The sequence below is a fragment of the Ambystoma mexicanum genome, chromosome 4q, assembly GCF_040938575.1.
Source record: "Ambystoma mexicanum isolate Mex_15411 chromosome 4q, UKY_AmexF1_1, whole genome shotgun sequence".
Classification (NCBI taxonomy): domain Eukaryota; kingdom Metazoa; phylum Chordata; class Amphibia; order Caudata; family Ambystomatidae; genus Ambystoma; species Ambystoma mexicanum.
Genome location: NC_090928.1, coordinates 660,929,541 through 660,953,278, shown reverse-complemented (window position 1 = coordinate 660,953,278; position 23,738 = coordinate 660,929,541). Strand labels below are relative to the sequence as shown.

General features: G+C 46.1%; 1 protein-coding gene across 2 annotated transcripts in view; it reads right to left on the bottom strand.

Annotated features, from left to right (window-relative positions):
- The window catches only part of SPTBN1 (spectrin beta, non-erythrocytic 1), a 964,524-nt gene that overhangs the window by 226,269 nt on the left and 714,517 nt on the right, over positions 1 to 23,738 (bottom strand). For both annotated transcript variants that reach the window (XM_069608234.1, XM_069608235.1), the window contains one exon: positions 4,886 to 5,090. In XM_069608234.1, coding sequence (XP_069464335.1) covers positions 4,886 to 5,090 — 205 coding nt within the window. The remainder of the gene's footprint in view (positions 1 to 4,885; positions 5,091 to 23,738) is intronic.

The window sequence follows — 23,738 nt, the reverse complement described above, 5'->3', positions numbered from 1 at the left end:
ATGGGCTGCAGCTGAGACTTCTTGAGATTGATAGTGAACCACAGGTCGTGGATTGTGTTCACCAGTGCGGAGGAGGTATGGTGTACCGCTTCTGGAGATGTGGCCCGGACGAGCCAGTCGTCCAGGTATGGGTAGATATGGTTGCCCTGAGGAGGGCTGCAACTGCATTCATTAACCTGGTAAATAGCCTGGGAGCCGAGCTGAGGCCAAAGGGTAGCACCTTGTATTGGAAATGGGAGCCCATGATCCTGAACCGCATGGTAGGAACGATGCGGCTGCCAAATCGGGACGTGTAGATACACATCTTTCAGATCCAGGGAGCAGATCCAGTCTTCCCTGTCCAGTGTTTTCGCAATGATTGCTAGCGTAACCATCTTGAATTTTTGCAGAGGAAGGGGAGAGATTGAGGGTGGAAAGGCCCAACACAACTCTCACGCCAGCCTGGTTCTTCTTCTGTATGGCGAAAATCCTGGAATAAAAGCCCCCATCCTCATTGGGAGTTCTTCCACAGCCTGGCTCTCGACGAGCGACTGGATCTCTGCCAACAGAGTTGCTGTCCCAATCTGTGGGAGGGGAGGGAGGAGAGAAAGGGACCAGTAGGCGGTACCCTGTGGAGACTACAGATAGGATCCAGGGGTCCGAAAAGTTCTGGCGCTAAAATTGCAAGTGAAAGGCAAGCCTGCCCCCCACCGGAGACACATGGACCCGGAGGGATGTGTCATGCCTTCTTTTCCTCTGAGGCTGTTCCAGAGGAGGGGGATTGGAAAAAGCCCTTGCACCCCCCCTCCCCCCCTTGTTGTTTCCTCCAGTGCTAACTCGGAGAACGGTCAGCGTGTCTGGACCTCTGTTCTTGGAAGCCCCGGAACCTGCCAAACGTCCGCCCCTTGTCAGAGCGTTGATGTGACTCGGTGTACGCCTTGGGTGTGGCCTTCATAAGAATAAAGACTTTGCGGTTTGCGAGCTGTTCTTTTTATCTAATTCCTCATCCATGGTGGAGTGAAAGAGGTCACTACCCTCGAATGGAAGGTCCAATTACATTCCTGGACGTCGGGGTTAAACTTAGTAGCCCAAAGCCAGGCAGTCCTTCTCATGAAAGTGGCGATGCAGATGGCCCAGCCAGAGGTATCGATGTGGGTCACGGTGGACTCCATGATGTCCTGCACTACCAGCCTGGTTTCTCCTAGTCCCACCTTGAAGCGTGCTTGGCTCTGCTCCGGAAGTTCCAGGAGGAAGTCCGCAATTTCCCACCAGAGCTTTTGGTTAACGGCTGCCAGCATGGCATCCACGTTGGCTAGACGCAAGTTCAAAGAGGCATTGGAGTACAGCTTTTTCCTGTACACCTCCAAGATCTTCTCTTCCTTGCCTAGCAGCGTCGAGGACGAGGTGGCCGAGGACAACTGAGGCTTAGAGTAGAGTAACGCTGCAGCAATCACGGAAGAGTGCGGTTGAGGAATGCGCCGAAAGCAAGAGTGTATCCACCTCCATCTGCCTATACTTGGCGTCAATTGACAGGTTGGGCAGAGCGGCTTGAGGTGCCCCTTCTTGGCCAGGGCAACGACATCCTTCTGCATCGGGATCCCCGTTTTGGTAGGGGGTCTTAGGGTGAGGACGTCTGCCAAGACCCCCTCCTTGAGCTGCTCTACCTCGGGCTGAGAAAGGCCCTAATATTCTGCCAGACCTGCAATGCGTTCGTGGAAGGCCCTGGCTGAAGACGGCATGTCAGGGTCGTCCTCCTCCTCATCTGTGTCCACCAGAGTGCTCGGAGGGTCTGGAACGGGTGGTGGAGTACTGGGTGCCGTGGGCTGTGGTGTGGAGACCAGAGCCGATAGCTGCTGTGGAGGCTGGTGTGGAACCGCCTGTACTGTGGGAGACAGGGGAGCCAGAATCAGAGGAGCCGGCTGGGGCAGCGGGGCTGTGCTGGCGCCTGAGGCCCCAGAGACATAGGAGGAATGACTATGGGTGCCGGTGCAGTGACCGTAGGGAGCATGTCCCTGATAGTATCCCGAAGGATGGCCCCCATCTGGGGAGTTTTCATCAGCGCTAGGAACCTTTTGAAGAACCGGTCTTCGGAGGCTGAAGAGCTGGCAGGTGATATTGACGGAGTGGCTGGGGGCTGCTGGGGCCAGGGCGCACACTGCCTCGAGTGCAGGGGAAACCTGCCCTGCGCTGCTGATGGATAAGCTGTAGGCCACGTACCTGGTTGACACCAGTCCCACCTTGTAACTCGTTCCCTTATCTGCTCCATTCCTATGGGAAGTATCGGACGAGCAGGCATTTTATTTGGCGCAGTGGCCATTTTGTTGAGATGCGTGCCACATGCCGAAGTCGTGGTGCCTGGCTCTTCGGGCCCAGCCTCGTCCTAGACGCTTGGTGTTAGAACATGAGGCCTACCCTGCACCTCAGGTCGGGGTCTGGAAGGCGTATTGCCCTCGGCAGAGTTGCTGGTAGTGCTGCGTAAAGGCATCCCCTCTGACATAATGCTGGTACTAGGGCGTTGCCCCTCGGGTGTAACCGTGGGGAATGAACCTTGCGGCCCCTCAGCACTGACACCGGAAGGATCTGGAGACACATCAGCCGGGAGGCCCGTAGCTGGACTAGCCTCGGTACGTGTGCTTGTGTGAGAACCCAAGAGGTTCCTTCCACTGTGGCGCTTCTTTGAAAAGGAGTCACCCTTGCGGGGTGCGATGGTAAACAGCGGCCATGCCTTGGGCCTTGAACGATGTTTGACTAAGTCCTTTAAGTCCTCTGGAGACTATTTTTCGAAGAGGTCCCTCCACCTGGCTAGCCTATTCTTCAGTGTGCGTTGAGTCAGTGCATTGCACGTGATACAACCTTCCCAGCCGTGGTCGGGGCCAAGGAAGCAGAGGCAAAGAGCATGGGAATCGGATGTAGGGAAGAGTCCCTCGCAGGCTGGACACCTGCTAAAGCCCGAAAGAAGTCGTCATGTGCCGGGGAGGAGCGCGGCATCGGAGGACCAAGTACCTGATTGAAAAAGATAAAAGAAATAGAAGAAAGTATCTGGGGAAGAGCGTGTGGTATTACATGGCCGAAGCCAATCCCAGGAGCGCTAGTGAAATCAGGCTGTTCCCGTCAACGTAGAAAAGGGGACTGGGAAGTGGCAGTGGTGGGCGGAGTCAGGCGAGCACATGCTCCCAGGGCAGCGCACCTCTAAATTTAAAGCGGACAAAGGTTTTTCTGGTGAAAAAGGTTCCGTCTCCCGTCCCTAGCGAGGGGCGCCCATACAGTATGGAGGAAAGGGGACGGGACGTAAGAGTAATGCAGATTGGTCCCAGAGAAAGTCAGCAAAACCTAACAGTAACCCATAAGGTGAGCTTGGCTTGTCTGATTGGCTAGTCACCAAGACCTTGAAAGAAAGGTGTACAGATGTGGATTGGTGGGGCTAACAGCCTACCCCTGTGTGAATATTTAGGAATACCCCAGGACGTTCTAGAGATTTGCATTCTGAAACCCATAACCTTGTCTGTAATATGCCAGAGCAGGGGTCTGCAACGTCTGGCTCTCCCGATGTCTTAGACTACAACTCCCATGATACCACACTATTGTCTAGACTGGCTAGTACTGGTGGAATGTGTAGTCCGAATCATCTGGAGAGCCAAAGGTTGCAGATCCCTGCATTAGAGATATGGGATGTCCCATACGGGCCACAAGGGCTCGACCAGAGTATTCCAGAACTTCCAGCCAGTGCAATTCTGCCTCTGTGCTGTGGGAACTTGCATCACGTTCTCACTTGCCTGTCTGAGTGTAGCCTTGTGGTGCTTCAATGAACCTTGCTGGACCCATGGTAATCCCAAGACCTGTGGTGGGAGTCCACACTGACTGGATTAAACCCTAGTGACATGATCCTGCTGCTCAAATGTCCCTGCTCCTCCGTACTAAGCCGACATGTGTTTCGAGGACTAAGCCCTTCCTCACGATTAATCTTAGTATCAGTGAATGTCACATTTCAACATGTGGGAAACAGATGTCCCTTATACAGGGAAGCATTAACCTTTTAACAGAACTATTATACGAGATGTGCTGAAGGAGGTAAAGGCCACCAGTAACATTAAAGTTACAGTCAATAAAAGGGAATCCAGAGACACTTGTCAAAATGCATTAAAATATAGCTTATGAAGAAAATAATACCTCAATTTCAGGAGAAAACTTGATACAATGAAGGGCAAGTCCCATTTAAGAGAATTCAATGAAATGTATGGATTTCCAACAATAAGAATTTGACTTTCCACATCAAGCACAATTTAATGGAAAGAGTATGCCATTTGTGTTTTTGTTAAAGTTGAAATATGTGGCACTCCCTCATATGAACATCATAAAATTAATCCCTGAAGAAGAGCTTAGTGCTCCAAACAGGTGTTGGCTTAGTAGTTGGGCTTTGCATTTTTGTGCAAAATATCCACTTGGGTAATTTAAACATTCTATTTTGTTTGCTACCTGTACATCAGAATTCTTTTCAATAAGGTGTGTAGCACACAAGTCAAGACAACGCGCACTCCCATTACTCCCGAGAGTCTTAGAATGTGTATTCTAACCATATTTAGCTTCTCACAACACGCTCTGCAAACCCATATGTCAGAAAAGGACTACTTTAAATCCATAATTTCTGACTACATAGCAGTAAACATATGCACTTTATGTATAATAAAGGGCACATCTAATGTATTTGGAAATATTTACTGTGTGAAAGGATTTTAATTCTGACCTCTATTCTGAGGAGATGGTTTAAACTTGAAGCCGATACTGTAATTCTCCATTCAGGTGATGATGGAATAGAAAGTTACCATTTAGTGATTATAATGCAAATGCACGCACATTTAAGGAAGTTCACATGGAATTCCTTTTTAGGTAACAAGGTACAGGTGCTCACCGTTACATGTTCATAGTCCTGTCCTAGCTCATGCGATCCTGCCACCACCTCCCTCTCAGCGATCCACTGCTCTAGGTCATCCACCTCGCGGTTCAGTTGGAATAGTCGATGCCGCTCATCCAGTTTGCCTCGCCGCTCCTCTGACAAATCCTTCAGCCCTGCATAAAGCTTATCAACCTGAGATTGGCGCATGCTAATACGCTCACTGAAACAAACCAAAGATAAAAGTTTTTACTCAGGGCACTTCTCGACTAGAATTAAATCAAAAGGTTTTTCCTTAACATTTGCAAGACAAATAAAAACTGAGTAGCAGTCAGCTTGACACATTTTGCACACAAATAAAGCATCATTATGGCTACAATAATAAAAATCTTAAAAAAGGCACACTACTAGTTTATGTTAAGGCATAGAGGCATAGGGTCCAAATAAACCTTAAACAGAATGGTCATTAATAGCAGATAAATGCTATTGCCAAAGAGTATTAAACTAAGATTTAAAAAATAAAGTCATGTGTGTAATGTGAGAAGTCAACAGCCCTCAATTGGATTTCAAAGAGGCTGCACATGCAGTTAGCCTTATTATTAAAGGTAATAAAATCTGCAGATTTGCTTAAATTTCAGGCAACACAATACATTTAACACGTAATTTAAGATGTAGATCTGAGGTAATGCCCTTTTGGCTGTGGAAACAAAGATTTCTCCACTGAAGTAAAATGAGCAAAACAGCTTAAGAAATGCAAAGCCAGAAATGCCAATAAAATAGAACCAGAGAAGGTCGCCACCTGAAAACCTGTTCAGCAGCATCAGCTAACAACTTTCTCATATCACTCTCCATTTTGAAACCTCACGTAACAAAGCCATAACATTAGCCTCACAAAGTACACCGCAACCCGACAACTTCTGCCCCATATGGCTGACAGTCACTGGGCTGTGTCTTAATGTTGTAATTACTATGTCACTGAGAATGTAATGTATGCTATGTTCAGACTTTGACTGGAAAACCAGTTAGGCACTACGAGGCTAGACTTGTGGCAGTTTGGTTTTTTACCAATACAGAGTTATGTCATAAATAACTGAAAGAACAAATCACTTTCATACTGCTTTAGTCTCCCCTCACTACCACTCACCTTACTTCCCAAAGTCTTGATCAGCTCCTAACTGTGTCCTACCCAATGTGGCATTTAGCCTCTTCAGCCCTCTAATGTCACTTGCACGTTCCTGGATTGCTCCTTTGTGTACATTCGGGGCGCACCCAAACACAAGGAGTCAATTGCACCTTAATAAGGGAATATTTTAAAGACATGGTGTATGCAGATGTTTCCCAGGGACCACAGCGCTAGGCTAAGAAGGCACGTAGGTTTAGTAAACAAATAGAATCCCTCAAATGTAGCTGACATTATGTGCATTTCCAGAAGAGCACGCACACTAGCCAGCAATAAGCTGGCAACGTACAAACAGTAAGCCGATCTGTTAGGGACATTTTTCTAAAGTCCAATTGGTGTGGGACTTCATAAGACTTATCTTGGTATTAGTGACCCAACTCTTAATATAAAACTGTACTACACAAGTCGGTAGATCGGCTGAGCAGCCAGGCTCATTTTAGGAGGGTGTTATTTGAGCTGTAGAGCAGTACAAAGAAATCAGTACATACATAGACCCAAGAAAACAATTCTAGTTAAATATATTTATTTATATATACACAAGGCACACAAGCAGATCTAAAATGCAGCAACAATATCATTCAATTAGAAATGGAATCAAACTATAAAAGGAATAATGCAGGTGAGTAACCATTTCTATGCTTTACGTATCCAGCACAGAGAGTCACGTCAGTTAAGGCCAGTAACAGGGCTTATATGGATCACCTTTGCAAGAGTGAGTTGGAGGGAAGGTTTAAGGTTAGACAGAACACAGCTAGCAACTATTACTAACAAGTACACTCTCCCGGGGGGACATAGGCAGTCTGTTTCCTAACTCGGAAAGTGTTCACAATTAAAGTCTATGGATAACCAGCATTGCCAAAGCCAGTAGGGGCAAGAAGATGGACCTTTGAGAAACCAGTACAGCCAAAGTCAAATGGACAGTTCCAGTTCTGATGAAGATATTCAGAGGAAAAGCTAGTTAAGCAGTCAGTGATTCATGAAGAAAACACAGGAGCTCAAGGGGAGCCTGATCACATACAGGATGCACAGAGGAGTTGAGGTCAACTCTCACTTGAAGAAAACAGCACTTTCCAATCCAGGAAGCATCGAAAATGGCACATGGTAATTTCAACCTAAGCCCCTCAGTACTTTGAAAATGAAGAAGAAATTGTAGCTTGCTTCCTTCCAGGTGCAACGTTGCAGATCTGGTGTTATGCAAGATTGTATGCAGTACAATTTGGGTGCACTACAACAACCCTGACTTCCTGGCAATAGGAACCCAACCTTTCGTATAAGTCTGTACTACACAGGTTGGTAGCGTGTTGAGCAGCCAGGCTTATCTCAAGAGGGTCAATGTGAGCTGTCGGGAGTTACACAGAGATTCATAGTGACAAGTATTCAAATAAACTCTTACACACAAGGTTTCTTGATTAAACAATTATTTATCAGTCAGAATAAGCCTTCTTCAGAAGGGAGCAATATAATGCAACACACAAATACATACTCTTTGTTTCTAAATCAGTAAAGACCCTTTTGGGGAGGCACACAGGCACTACCTACATCCTCAGGTGACTTCAATAACTAGGATGCTGTTGGCATTAATATACCACTGTTGCATTTAGAATATTCTTAGGAGTAGTGTTAAAGAGAAGAGAGTTCAGAATAAAGCAAGTATTCACACATTCTTAAGTAGGTAAGTATTTTCAAAACAACCCCCCCAATGCAAAGTTAGTTAACCCTTTCCTGGAAGGAAGGCAAAACACATAAGCAGAAGAGAGAAGAGTCATTCAGGGAGCCAGGCCAGCCAATGTTAAGTTATCAAAAGTCAAGGTGAACTGAAGCACTTCTTGCAGGTAAGTTGAAAGTCTTTTCCAATGTTTAAAAAGTCTTGGTAGAATAGAAGAAATCAAAGTAGGGCCACAAGCTGATTAGGCTTGTGAGGTAAAGAAGCTGTGAGCAACTCTACAAATGCAACCAAGATAAGTCGCCAACGAGGACAAGTGGCTACACAACAAGAGCTAAGTTTTTAGACTTTACAGTACCTCTAGGTTGTAGAAAAAGTGCGGCAGATGACGTCTGTTCCTGTGCAGCTCTGCAGATCTCATTGTTCCTGGGCCTTAGTCGTGGGGACAAGAGGAAGGACTCCTGCATGGCAAAGGGACCGTCACTGCTCTCAACCAGCAATCTTCAAATAAGTATCACTTTGGCGTTTCAGCTCCTTGCGTCTACCGCAAATATCAACACCGCGATTCCTGGCTGTCCAGATGGGCTTTCCTTGCATCTAGGGTCCTGGACTCTGTTGAGGGGGCTCAGTCAGTCCTGCTTCCTGGGAGTCCGGGGGATCTTCCTGGAGCTCTTGGCCAGCTTAAAAGCAATGCACACAATCTGGTGTTCCTCTCCCTGACGTTTTGGTTTCCAGCAGCAACCCTGTGGAAATTCAACCAGCTCCGAGAGGATGTCCAGGTGGCTTACTTTGGAGTCGATTGGTCCCACCAACTCAAAAGGAAGAAGTCGTCCTTGCAGGGGGGCTTCTCTGTCGATACGAATTTGGAGTTTCAGCACAGCAGCAGGGCTTCACCAGGCAAGCCAACGGTCCAGGAGATGCAGCAGGCGTCCTCTTCAAGTTCTCTTCGAACTCCTTCGTCCAGTGGTCGACTCTGCCTTCCAAGCCAAACAGCCTTGGCATTATGCAGCTTGCTCCCATTCATTCCAGTCTAGCTGTCAGTCACCCAGCAGGGTGGTGGTCCGTGCCGGACAGTAGTGCCAGCCAATCACCACAGAGTGCATTTCGGTCTCCTAGGAGACGAAGCACAGGGAGTTTTGGGCACCACCCTCACTTCCTGCCCCCACCAGACACCCTGGAGCTAGAGGCGGGCTTCACTCGTGAACCCCGCCAAAGGCAAAATGAACCAAGGGACCAAACCTGGTTTGGCGCGCAGAGTAAATCTCAAGAAGGACCTTTCCACAAAGAAATGGCAAAGAAAGTCGTCCGGGGCCATTTTGACAAAAATGGCACCCTTGGGTGCTTTACTGCAGCTGTGAACGCAGCCCCCGGTAAATACACACCACAGTAGTTAAAAGTAAACCACTGCCACCAGCCATTCATCGAGGAAAGGGTAACAAAAAAGTTACATGAGAAGCTAGACAAAGGGGATACTAAGTAACCCCTCCAGCACCCCATTGTAAGATAGTGTGTGCTGGGTCTAGAAAGTTACAAAAGTAAAGTCAAGAGAAGGTATTTAAATCTTTGGGAAATCTGAAAGATTTCCCTGTGTCACTGCACTGAAGCTGCTGTGTGACACAATGTAAAATATGATGCCTATGCAGTTTGTCAGACTCCACAATCAAAACAAAAACAGTGTTCAAAATCACATGAAAATACATGATGGGGGGGGGGGGGAATGAGTCTCACTCTCTCCAGGTTAAAAAAATCAAGTCCTTAAAATCCAGCAGAGTTGCAGGGGTCTCCAAGGTAGAGGGAATTACCGCATTTCTGAGAATTCTCCCTTACACCTGGATTCCTGCTCCTTGGTCGTGGTGACGAAAGGGGGACCTTTGGCGACCTTCTGCTGCAGGATATGGGAGAAGGGGTCGGCAGCAATGCATTGAGCTCACTTCAGCAGCTCTTTGTGGTTTTGGCACCTTTTTTTCAGCGCCAAGAAGAAACCAATATCACTGGTTGGATTCTCTGAGATTACTCAGTCCTGAACTCTGGTGAGGGGACTTTTGGTGAAGAATTCCTGCCTCTTGAGGTCCACATGGATTCCTGCAAAGTTTCAGCTGGATTCAATCTTCGGAAGACGAAGCACTCGATAATGGTCCAGGTACCCCGGTATTGGTGTTCTGCAGCTCAGGAAAGTTGCAGGATGTTGGGGGATGGCCCCAAAATGAAGGTCTTGAGGCTAGTTAGTCCCAGCAGCCTAAGGGAGGAAGTCTTCCTTGGCATGTCTTCCACTGTTGGCTTTGAAACAGGGTCAGCCCACCTGCAGGGCTTCACCAGTGCTTCTGCAGTCCTGGAAGATGCTGCTGGCGTCCCTGCTCTTCTTGTGCTTTGGATTCCTTGTTCCAGTGGTCGACTCTGCCTGTGGTCCCAAAATCCTAGCCTTACATGCTGGAACCCATTCATTGACACTCCGAGCTGTCAATCACCTGGGGGTTGGCTGTCCTCGAGGACAGTCAGCCGCCCAGTTAGAACTGGTGGAAGGCAGGCATACCTACAGACAAAGGACAGTGGTGTTTCGGGCTTCTCCCTCACTTTCTTCCTTCCCAGATACACTGAAACCTGGGTGGGCTTCAGGGCTGAAGCCCAAAGGCAAAACTTGCAAAGAACTCTAATCTACTCTAAATGATAGAAGAAAAGCCCAGAAGGAACGGACACACAAAAAAGGGTGACAAAAGAAGACAGGGGCCATTTTGAGAAAATGGTCACCTATCGGTGCTGTACTGCAGCTGAGAAATCAGACCGGATAGCCTGCACACAAGCTAGTAAAAAGTAACCACTGCCACCAGCTATTTAAGTTAAGTCAGTAATGATAGGACAGTTAAGTCCAACTAAGGGCTTAGTAAAACCATTTAACTGAGACAGTACAAGACTCCACTCTTAGTAGAAGGCTGTACTAGTGGAGTATATGGGAGTGTAGGGCTGTAGGAAGGTACAGAGAACTTGTAGAATACCATGGGTTCAACAGAAGCACTTGCAACAGTTAGGCCAAGTTAGGTATTGGGAAAAGTACTTTGTCATAGAGTCATAAACGGTTCAATGTTAATTGACCTTTTTTTTTTAAATATCTCAAGAGAAAAAGATCGATTTACTTTGCCTGATTTTCTTTTATTCGGAAAGCCATCACTGTAAAGCTCTTTTTCTCCCGAGACCTTTAAAATGTGTCCACCCCCCTTTTTATATATTTGGGGGTTTCACCCCCAAATCCCCCATTGTTAATGCCCCCACCCTCTGGATTTCAGTCCCCCACCCCCTAAACCAAAACGCATACACACAACACACGCACGCACCCAAACAACCCCCCCCGTCCCCAAATCTCTCAGCCCTCCAAACCCCAAACCAAAACACATACATACAACACACATGCGCCCACACACTAAACCGTTCTCCTGGTCCTGCGCTTCCGGGTCCCGCAGAGCCAGTCAGCCATTGCGCGCACTCATGTGTGGCAGGGGCGTGACAGTTCGCTTTAGAAAGACCAAACTGTGCGGTCATGGATCAGTGTTTCTAAAGCAACCTTTCAGTGACAAGATCTTTAGAAAAAGATCTTTTCACTGGGAACGATCATAAATGCATTGAAAAATACAAGACAATGCTTGAAGGGACACAGACCAAAGCATGAACCTTGTTCAGAATACTAAGTATGTCTAGGCATGTCCGACCTTACCAAACACATTTAGTATAGGACACACCTATTCATGAGGAGTAAAACCATATGTTACTTTCTGATTAATTTCAGTAAATCAGACCCTAGCAGTTGTGCAGTGACACTCAGTTAAGGAATCACGTAGTAAACCAACCTGCACGTATAGTTTTCTGAAATAGTTAAATGTTAAAGGTATTTGTACCGCGCACCGTCACCAACGGAATTGGTCCACAGGTGCTCTGGCAGATCTGCAAATAAGGTAAGGTGGGGTGGGTTAGTAAGGTGAAGAGGGAGTAGGATAGTGAGGAGTGGTGTTCTGTTGGCAGCTTCAACTCGGTATACACCAGATTCTGAGCTTTGGTGCGGGTATTGGATCGGTGACAGGCCGCGTGTGCTGTTGGTCCGGCTAATGTGTTGTTGCTGTGTTGTGAAGTGTGCGCGGCTTGTTGTGCGAGAGATGGTTGTGTGAGTTTTTGAGTGAGATAGGTATGCAGAGTTTGAGCTTATATTGGTTAGTGGGTTACCTGACCTTTGGCATGTTGGCATTTGCAGTTCTGTCCCAGTGTGGCACCCGTTGACCCCCCACAACTCTATCTGGATGCGGCGCGGGCCAATGTTTAGAATTCTATCTGGGTGTGGGCAAGCCAGCATTCACAGTCCCATCCAGATGCGGCGCAAGCTAGCGTCCAGAAATCTGTCCAGGTGTGGGCATGCTATCACTAGCAACCCTATCTGGATGGCTATGCAGGCTGGTGTTCACAATTCCAAGTGTGGCACACGCCAACATTCAAGTTTCATCTGGGCGCGGGCTTGCTATCCTTCAATCAATCTCATCTAGATGCGACGCAGGCCAATGTCCACAACTCTAGGTGTGGCCTGTGCTAGTCTTCAGGTTTCGCATAGCTAACGTTCGAAGTCCTATCTAGGTGCGACGCAGGCCAATATTCAGAAATCCATCTAGTTGTGGGCATGTTGGCATTCAGGGTTCACCTAGGTGCGGGCATGCAAACATTCATGGTCCTATCTAGATGCGATGCAGGCTAATATTCTCAATTCTATCTAAATGTAGGCATGCTAACATTCATAATTCTATCTGAGGGAGGGCATGCTAGCATTTAAGGTCCCCTCTAGATGCGACGCAGGCCAATGTCCACAATTCCATCAAGTGTGGCCATGCTAATATTCTCAATTCTATCTAAATGCGTCTGCCAGTCTGGATATGGTGCGTCCGGTACGTGCGAGTAGGTGAGTCACTTGAGGGCTTTCGTCTGGGTCTAAGTATGTGAGCAGTCTCTGGAGTCTTCCTTTTGTGGCTATTTTCCATGGTATCTTATGCTCTGTCGAGTAGTTAGTTCTTTGGTTTGAGTGTTTGTCCAGATTGAGAGTAGCTGGGATTGGAGTTATTTTCATCGTTGTTTTAATGTCTGTGTATTATTCTGGTGCGTCTCCGTTGTGGTTACCCTGTGAAGAGCCATGATTGGAGGAGTTTCCTGAATGCTAGGTGGTTTGTTGTGTTCCGTATATTCTTAGGTAGGTAATTCCAGGTTTTGGGTGCCTGGTGGGAAAAAGACGATCCTCTGAGTTTTTTTCTGTTGTAGGGTTTTGGTTCCAGGCATATGTCGGTGCTTGATCTTAGTGTTCTTGTCGGTTGATGTAGGCGTAGTTTGTCGCTTGGGAATTCTGCACCTTGTTTGTGTATTGCTCTGTGCGTGATGCACATGGACTTGAACTTTATTTGCTGTTTTAGTGGTAGCCAGTGTAGTATTTTTAGCGCGGGTGTGATGTGTTCTCTTCGGGGTAGCTTGAGGAGGAGTCTGGCTGCTGCATTTTGTATGTGTAGCAGTTTTTCTAGAAGTCGTTCGGGCATGCCCAGGTATAAGCTGTTGGCATAGTCTACTCTGGATATGATCAGAGCGATTTTGGTAAGTGTTTTGTTGGTGAACGACAGGAATGGTAGGATCCTTTTTGCTGCTCGCAGGAGAAAGAAACATTTCTTGATTACAGAGTTTACTTGTGGCTCTAGAGTGAGATTGTTATCTATCAGGACCCCTAGGTTTTTTACAGTTGATGATGGTGCTGGTGTGGTGCCGCGCTCTCTTGGCCAGGGGATGTAGTTTATGCCTCCTCCCTTGAATGATACGATCATTATCTCTGTTTTGCCTGGGTTGATTTTGAGGTGGTTGAGGTTCATCCAGTTGAATATGTCACGAAGGCAATTCTCTAGTGTGGTGTTTTCTTCTCGGGTATCTTGTATGTTGAAGATTGTTTGAGTATCGTCGGCGTAGTTGTAGCATGTCAGACCGTGTTTTTTGATGAGTTTGTTTAGTAGGTACATGTAGATGTTGAATAGCAGCGGGGAGAAGGATGAACCTTGTGGTACTCCGCACGTGGAGTCTGTGGGTTTTGATTTAAAAGGTTTCATCCATACTGTTTCTGTTCGTTAGGAAGGATTTGATCCATAGTAGGGCGGTGTCTGTTATCCCTAGTCCTTCTAATCTCTTTATGAGGATGGTGTGGTTGAATGTGCCGAAAGCTGCAGACAGATCGAGGAGGACCAGGGCGGTACTGTTGTCCGAGTCTGCGTTTGTTTTTAGGTCGTCCCATATCGAGAGGAGAGCTGATTCTGTTCCTCTCATAGGTCTGAAACCAACTTGTGCCTAGTCTAGTAGGCAATGCTCTTCTATGAATTCTTGGGTTGTTTGGTAGACGTACGTTTCTAGCAGTTTGGCTATGTACGGTATGTTGGAGATGGGTCTATAGTTAGATAAGTCCTCTACGTTTCCTGTTGTGTCTTTGAGTAGCGGCTTGATGTAGGCTGATTTGAAGGCCTGTGGTACTCTACCTGTTGAGATCGAGAGGTTGAGGAGGTTCTTGTGGTATTCCATGGGGGTTCCTTGTTTGAGAATTGTTTTGTACATGTCCGGGGGGCAGGGGTCTTCAGGAGAGCCCGATTTGTTGCTTTGGTTTACCAGTTTGACGAAAGCCTCAACTGATATTTCTGGGAATTTCGTAGCTTGTATGCGTGTTCCTCGTCGGTGTCGGTGGGGTTTGTGCTGTGATCGCTTGGTCTGTTTGAATGGTGTGTTGGATGGAGGTTATTTTGTTTTTGAAGTGGTCTCCGAGGTCCTTGCAGAGTCATCGATGGAGTTTGCGTGTTGTTGCAGCCCGGTGGGTTATTTATTTCGTTTATGATTTTGAATAGTTCTTTCTGAGCGTTTGGTGCTCTGAAGATTCAGTTGTCGTAATGTTTCCTCTTTGCTTTTTGTATTTCCTTTTTATATGAGCGGATCTGTTGTAGGAATTTCAATTTGTTTGCAGAGGTGTTGTTGGTCCTCCATTCAGATTCTAGTTTTCGGTTTAGTAATTCAAGAAACAGAAACCTATAACCACATTCAGGATAACAGTTATACTAGGTGAGTAAGGCCTTTTGGTGCAATATACAACTACAGTTGCTTTTCAGCTCAGTGGAACACAGAATATGGTAAGCAAGAACTCTTTACACTAATTTAGGATTGCACCAGACAGACCAAGGTCAGCTACACCCACAGAACACTTTTTAAGAATGGCACCAAGCTATTCTAGGCAGGTAAAACCTAATGTTGTAATATACTAATACAGTGGCTTTTCAGGTCTGTGGAACACAGACTAAGGTAAGCAGTATCTCTAACTTAATTTAGGATGGCCCAAGCCAGACCAAGGTCAGTAAAACCCATCCACTTTTGAAAGCAGCTACCAGCAACTTAAAGGTAGGTATGAACCCAAGACTGTTTTAGAATCTGTATAAAACAGACCAGGGAAAGCAAAACCCAGTTGGTGAACTTACATACTAGTCACAGCATTACTTTTGGGAAGAGGGACAACCAATTCACAGTTGAATAAAATAACCTTACATATACTTTTCAGAATGGCACAACACACATTCAAGGCAAGTAAGAACGTTTGTAACTGCTCACTCTCAGAGTTAAATTTACCAACCAACTCTTTTGCAAGTAAGTACACTTTTAAACAATTGTTCTCTTTCTAGGCAACAGGCCAAATCCTTATTAGGCAAAGTTTGAATGCAGTACCCTATGGGAACACTACCAACAACTATGACTACAGGTATGGGCAACCCAACCTTGGTATGAGCTTGTACTACAGTTTTGGTAGCGTGTTCAGCAGCCAGGCTCATCTCAAGAGGGGAAATGTGAGCTGTAGTGGAGTTGCACAAAGATTCACAGTTACAGGTATTCAAATAAACTCTTGCATAAACAATAATTCATTTATTTATCAGTCAGTTATAAAACCTTCAGAAAGGAGCAATAGAATAGTAACACAAATCTACTTCAAAACTGTACACACTGAGTTTCTGGATCAGACAAGACCCTTTTAGGATGGTCCACAGACACAACCTACACCCACAGGTGACTTCAGTAACAAGGGTGCTGGGGACATTAATATCTTACTGTTGGCATTCTGAACACTCTTTAAAAAGTTGGTAAAAGGCAAAGGTTATTAGAACACAAGAAATTTCAAATATTCATAAGCAGGGCAAATACTTTCAGATATAAATTAGAAGAGTCATTCAATTCAATAGGATAAGCCAAAGTCAGTAGGCAAAAGTCTTTGTATAGGATTCTGCACTTCAGGTAAGTAAAGGGAAAAGTCTGCACAAGTTCTTAGGAGTCTTTGATGAAAAGAAGAATCAGATGTAGGGCCACAAGCTGATTAGACTTGTGAGTTGTGGAAGTTACAAGCACTTCTACAGTAAGAGGTAAATTCTCAGATTTGCTTTACAGTACCTTGGTAAAGAAGAAAAGATGCGGCTGATGTCTTCTGTTCCTGGGTAGCTCTGCAGAACTCACTGTTCCTGGGCCTCAGTCGTGGGGACAAGAGGGAAGACGTTGGGGGACTCCTGCTCTAGGACTGTCAAAACTGGCAACCGGGAAACTTTACTTTCAGTGGCTGTTTCGCGTTTCAGCTCCTTGCGGTACAGCAAATAGCAATAAGCGTGGTTCCTGGCTGTCAATGTGGACCTTCCTTGCTTCTGGGGCCCAGCACTCTGCTGAGGGGGCTCAGGTTTGGTCAGTCCTGCTTGGTGGGGGTCCGGAGGATCTTCCAAAAGCTTTATGCCAGCTTAAAAGTAACGCACACAATCTGGTGTCCTCTCTCTGGCTATACGGTTTTCTGCAGCAACTCTGAGGAAATTCAACTAGCTCCGAGATGGGTCTCCAGGTGGCTTACTTTGAAGTTGATTGGTCCTACCAACTCAAGCGTAGAAGTCGTCCTTGCAGGGGCTTCTCTGTCGATGAGAACTTGGTAAGTAGTAACTGCAGCAGGGCTTCACCAGGCAAACCACCGGTCCAGGAGTTGCAGCAGGCGTCCTCTTCAAGCTCTTCTTCAGTTCCTTCGTCCAGTGGTTGACTCTGCCTTCCAAGTCGCCTTTTATTCAGTTGTCCCCCATTCATTCCAGCCTAGCTGCCACTTACCCAGCAGGGTGGCTGTCCTTACCGGATAGTCAGACAATCACCACAGTGTGCATTTGGGTCTCCTACGAGATTAAGCACAGGGTGTTTTCGAGCACCTTCCTCACTTCCTGCCCACTCCAGTCACTCGGGCGCCAGAGGCGGGTTTTTCTCAGAAACCTTGCCATAGGCGAAATGAACAAAGAGACCAAACGTGGTGTGGCACGCAGAGAAACTCTCTAGAAGGACATTCCCACAAAGACCTGCCGAAAAAAGACCGGGCACCATTTGAGCAAAGATGGCTGTACACCATTTTGAAAAAGATGGCTCATGCGGTTACTTTACCGGAGCCACGAATGGTCACGGTAAATGTAAACCAAGGTAGTTCAAAACGAAAACAACTGCCACCAGCCAGTCAATTGAGGAAAGGGTAATATGCTACAAAAGAAGCTAGACAAAGGGGATACTAAGTAACCCCTCCAGCACTCTATTGTAAGATAGTGTGTGCTGGGTCTAGAAAGTTACAATGCCAAGTAAAGTCAATTTCACTTTACTGCTCTGGGAAACAGTTGATCCCAGAGAAGGTATTTAAAACTTGGGAAATCTGGAAGACTTCCCTGTGGCACTGCACTGAAGTTGCTTTGTGACAGTTGTAAAGGATGATGCCTATGGAGTTGGTTAGACTCCATAACCAAACACATGAGTGGGAAAAATAGTCTTACTCTCTCCAAAAAATAAAAACAAGTCCTCAAAATCCAGCAAAGTTGCTGGGGGTCTCTAAGGTAGAGGGAATTAGCACATTTTTGAGCATTCTCCTTAACAATCCTTAGAATGTCTTTCCCTTATACTGGGAGCATGAGTGTTTTCAGTGGCAGAAGGGCACCAAGAAAGGGGGGGGGGGGGTTACTAGGTCTCTAGTGTCCAACAGCCAGTTCAGGATAGGCACATAAGTAGCAAAAGTCAGAGTTGTTCCTAAGGAAGACTGTTCAAACAGGTAAGTATTACACTTTAGATAGGTTGAAAGGGTCCAGGGACTTCCGAGAAGACACCCCAAGAGGATGCCAGCAGTGGGCATGGGTGAACTGGATGAGAGGACTCCCAATCACAGAAACACCCCAAAGCTATAAAGAAATCAAACAGAAGTTAAGTAAATACCCCAGCCAGCACAGTACCTGGGCACAGAAGAAGAGTTGCAGGAGGGGAGACTTCAGGATCTGCAGCCAAAAACCTTGTGGATTGATTCCTTTGTCATGAAGACAGAAGACAGTATGTTGGAAGAGATTTTGCAACAGGGATCAACAGGGAAGGCTGCAGGCAAGAGTGTCTTCGTGGCTGGATGCGGCTCTGTGGTTTTGGCGCCCTTTTCAGGAGCCAGAAGACAGAATATCGCCGATTGGATTTGTGTTGCTAATCTGGTTCAGAACTCTGGTGAGGGGACTTCAAGGACTGGATTCACTTCTCTACAGGTCCAGCAGGATGCCACCAAAGTTTCAGCTCGATTTGGAGGACCATGCTCTGTACAATGGTTTGCGGTCCCAGGGTATTGGAGCATTGCAGCCCAGCAAGGTCGCAGCACGACATGGGATGTCTCCAAATGCAGGTCTTCTTGAGTCTAGTGGATCTCACCATGCTTTGGGTCGGGGCGTCGTTTTCAGAGACCCCAGGTCGCTTGGAAGGAAGCATAGCAGCAGGCTCTGGTTAAACAGCAGGCTCTCCGGTCACCGGAAATCATCTAAGCCGTGTTTTTCTTCATCTTACTTTTCAGATTCAGGTCAAGTGGTCGACTACTTCAGCTTCCAGGATCAGACTTTTATGCACGAACCCAGTCAATCAAATAGACGTGCAACCTTTAAACCTTGGGGGTTGGAAGTCCTTTCAGGACAGCTAGCCGCCCAGTTTGAACTGGATTCTCGCAGGCAGGCTGGAAGGCAAAGGGCTGCAGAGTTTGACTCCTCCCTCGTTTCCTGTCCTCACAGACATTCTAGTGCCTGGGCAGGCTTGACCGAGGTCTCCACCCGAAGATAAAATTGACACAAATGATTTTCCTGGATGTCAAGTAAAGGATAAGGAACTTTAAAATTTTAAAAAAAGAAGACATGGGCCATTTTGGTAAAAAGGGCAGCTGCAAAAACAGCCCACGGTAAAGGTGCACCGAATTGGGAAAAAGGTTCACTGCCACCAGCCATTAAAGGTAAGCTTGCATCTAACAGAAATGTTACAGTTAAAATGAGAACGGGGATACATTGCATCTCCCCAGCACTCCACATAAGGTGGGGTGTGTGCTGGTCTCGCCTAAACAAAGTTTAGAGAGGACAAAATATTTTTTCTATCCTTAGGAACTGTAGTTCTCACAAGGTTAGCCAGAGAAAGTTAAAAAGCAGAGCCCAAAGGGCAACCCAGCAACAATAGGCAGTTTATGCCAAAAGTTAAAGAGGAGAACATTAAAAAGACACTATGGAGAGTCTTAAAAATGAGTAAAAGAATATGTGTGTGTGGGAAAAGGTTCCCACTCACTGAGGTATAAGGAAAAATAATGCACCAGTAAAGCAAACAGTTCTGGGGTTGACATAGGTCAGGTGTTGGGTAATAATTGGTGCAGTGCAACTGGTGTGGGACTACACAAAACTTGGTATTCGGTAACCCACCTTTTAAAATAGGCCTGTGCTACACAAGTTGGTAGTGTGACTGAATAGCAAGGTTCATCTTAAGAGGGGTAATGTGAGCTGTACAATAAAATCAGTAAATACAGCTATCCAAGTAAACACTTAGACATTTCAAGTTATAGTATAAATATGTATTTATAGATAAAGATATTTAAACTGTTCTTTAAAAACCAGCAATAGTTTAAAAAAATGTATTTGTGTTATGGTTAAATACACCTTTTAACACTACAGAAAAGATATTAAAGTAAAAAAAAAAATGTGTACAATACAGTACAAATATTTCATATTACATTTCATAAATACCAACAAAATATATTTAGCATATAATAATAACACGAATCCCAAGCTAGGATTCAATTAAAAAAAGTGAATACCGCAGGTGAGAAATTCTTTCATGTTATACATTTTTCAGCATCAAGGGTGATGTCATTTGAGGTCAGTAATAACACTTATTTGCCATCACCTTGGCAGTATTGAGTTATAAGGGAGGGAAATCTTATAGTTAGTTCAGAGCCTACTGGTATTCTACAAAAACAGTTTGATTCTCCCAAAGGGATGTGGGCAGTCTTTTCACTCAGCAATAATAGTGTTCAACAATTAAAACCTGTAAGGGAACACGCACTGCCAAAGTCAATAGGTTCAGGAGGGGGCCTTTAGGGAGCTATGACAGACAAAATCAATGGGCCAGTTCAAAGTTCTGATGCTCTCTTCTTAGAAAATGTTTTAAAATAAATCAGTAGTTCAAAAAAGAAAATCACAGCAACTCAAAATGAGTCACCTTGAAGAAGCACAAGCTGAAGGCCAGTGCAAGTGAATTGAGGTAAACTCAGAATAGGCTAAAATAGCAATCCAAGGTAGGAAGCACCACAAATGGCAATGGGTTGATGTACACCAAGCCCCACAGTACCTGTCAAATGAAGAATTGGTTCCAGCTGGAGACCTTCTGGTTGCAATGCAGCAGACCCATGTTCCTGGTCCTTGGTCGTGGTGACAAAAGGGAGGACGTCTGGCGGGCTCCTGCGGCAGCACTCGAGAGGGGGACTCGGCAGCAATTGATTCTCTTTGAATCAGCGGCTCTTTGTGGTGTGAGCGCCTTTTTCTCAGCACCAAAGAAGAACGAACAGCTCCGGTTAGAAGTTACTTGATCCTTCAGGTCCTGGACTGTGACAAGGGGATTCCGGATGAAGAGTTCCTGCTTCTGTAGGGTCCTCTGGATGCCCAAATGGTTTTGGCAAGATTTGCACTTCAGAAGACAACGCACTGTAAGATGGTCAGGGGTCCCGGGTATTGGGATTCTGCAGCCTTGGAAAGTCACAGCAAGTCAGGGGTTGTGCCAAAATAGAGTTTGTCTTGAGGCTAGTTGGTGCCACCAGCCTAACGCAGGAAGTCGTCCCATACGGGTCTTCCCAGTTGAAATGAAAAACGGGGTCCGCACAGCTGCAGGACCTCACCGGGTACTTTGCGGTCTAGGAGGGTGCTGCTCCCGTCTCTTCACGTCTTCTTCATCGGATGTTGCCCTCCAGTGGTCGACTCTGCTTCTAGTCCCAAAAACCTCACCTTTTTAAGCAAGTTGCCATTCATTCACAGCCCTAGGCTGTCAATCACCCAATAGGGTGGCTGTCCTCCAGGACAGCCAGCTGGCCAATCAGAACTGGATTCACTCAGGCACACCTAGAGACAAAGGAAAGTGACGTTTCAGGACCCTCCCTCACTTCCTTCCTTTCCAGACATACTGGAGCTTGGGTGGGCTTCAGGGCTGAAGCCCGCCTAAGGCAGAACACACAAAGGACTAAAACCCGATTCAAACAGAGTAAAAGCCCAGAAGAAAAACTGACCAGAAATGGTGAAAAAAGACCAGAGCCATTTTGGAAAAATATTCACCTTTGGGTGCTGTACTGCAGCTGAGGATTCAGCCTGCAGATACATGGCACAAAGTAGTAAAAAAAGAAAAGACTGCCACCAGCCATTCAAGTGAGTTAGTTTAACAGAATGTTACTTGAGGAGACTATGTAACCACCAGCACTCCACATAGGGTGGTGTGTGCTGGACACACAAAGGAAAAGTTAAGTAAGACAGGGGTCATCTTACTATTCTTGGAAACAGTAGTTCACCCAAGAAAAGGTAGTTAAACATAAATAGAAGCCTAAGGTACTTCTCAGTGGCACTGCACAAATGGTGCTGTGTGTCACAATGCAAAAAGCAGATGCCTATGGAGTTTACCAGACTCCACAATAGAGTAAGAAACACAAAAATCCTAGTCAGAAAAAACACGAGAGTGAAAAAAAAAGACCCACTCACTCAGGAGTCAAAATTAAAAAGCCCAGAGGGTCTTTAAGGTCAAAGGGAATTGGTATAGAAATGATAATTCTCCGTAATATCAGAAGATTTATCATTGCTATGAAAATCTTCCTTAACACCCCCAGCATTTGCCTTTGTTATACAGTCACATACAGACTAAAATGTGCAAGACAGCTGGAGGTCGAACTGGAAAGTCTAAGCATCCACAATTTATTCAGTTTTCCACGTCACATAGGATTGCTTGAGTACATCTCAGGTCCATCACACAACCTCACCCACCAAAGTATTCTCTCATTCGCGCTCTCTCACTCATTCGCGCGCTCTCCCACTCATTTGGGCGCTCTCCCACTCATTCACGCTCCCTCTCCCTCACACTCCCTCCCTCTCTCTCTCCCTCTGCCTCCTTCCAATTGAACACCCTATAACTAGGCTAATCTCAGCTTCCTGCCTCTGACTTAAATCGAGTATTTCAGCTTAACGCTCACTCATGCTGAAACAAACACCAACTTTCATTTCCTTTCCTTCCTAAACAAACACCTGCGCCTTTTAGCTATGAATCTACTCCCTCACAAACTGCGGTCTGGAAAACCAAGGTGTGGACACAATGGCCAAGGTGACCCGGGGTTGCAGACAATGCAGCATTCCTGTTAGGGAGAATTCTCAGAAATGTGCCAATTCCTCTCTACCTTAGAGACCCCCAGCAACTCTGCTGGATTTTAGGACTAATTTTTAACCTGGAGAGAGCAAGACTTTATTCCCCACTCGCTCATGTATTTTTCTTCGATTTAGACTCTTTTGGTTGTGGAGTCTGACAAACTCCACAGGCATCATCTTTTTTACACTGTGACACAGAGTACCTTCAGTGCAGTGGCACAGTAAAGTCTTTCAGATTTCCCAAAGGTTTAAATACCTTCATTTGGCTAAACTACTGTTTCCAAGAGCAGTGAAGTGAAATTCACTTTACTTCCATTTGTAACTTTCTAGACCCAGCACACACTATCTTACAATAGGGTGGTCGAGGGGTTACTTAGTATCCCCTTTGTCTAGTTTCTCATGTAACATTTTTAAAATAAGTCAGTAGTTCAAAATAGAAAATCACAGCAACTCAAAATGAGTCACCTTGAAGAAGCACAAGCTGAATGGCCAGTGCAAGTGAATTGAGGTAAACTCAGAATAGGCTAAAATAGCAATCCAAGGTAGGAAGCATCACAAATGGCAATGGGTTGATTTACACCAAGCCCCACAGTACCTGTCAAATGAAGAATTGGTTCCAGCTGGAGACCTTCTGGTTGCAATGCAGCAGACCCATGTTCTTGGTCCTTGGTCGTGGTGACAAAAGAGAGGACGTCTGGCGGGCTCCTGCGGCAGCACTCGAGAGGGGGACTCGGCAGCAATTGATGTTTTTATGTTACCCTTTCTACAATTAATGGCTGGTGGCAGTGGTTTACTTTTAACTACCATTTGGAGTTTTTACCGCAGGCTGCATTCGCAGCTGCACTAAAGCACCCATGGGTGCCCATTTTGTCAAAATGGCCCCGGTCTTGTTTTTTCGCCATTTCTTTGTGGAAAGATTCTTCTTGAGATTTATTCTAGGCGCAAAACCAGGTTTGGTCCCTTTGTTCATTTTGTCTTTGGTGGGATTCACGAGTGAAGCCGCCTCTGGCTCCAGTATGACTGACAGGAGCAGGAAGTGAGGGAGGTGCCCGAAACTCCCTGTGCTTAAACCCCTTGGTTACAGGAATGCCCTCAAAAGTGATTGGCCGGCTGGCTGTTCGGCAAAGACAGCCACTCTGCTGTGTGATCGACAGCTAGGCTGGAATGAATGGGAGAAACCTGCATAAAAGGTGAGGCTTTTTGGCTTGGAAGGCAGAGTCGACCACTGGACGAAGGAATCCAAAGAAGAAGTTGGAAGAGAGGCCTGCTGCAACTCCTGGACCGTTG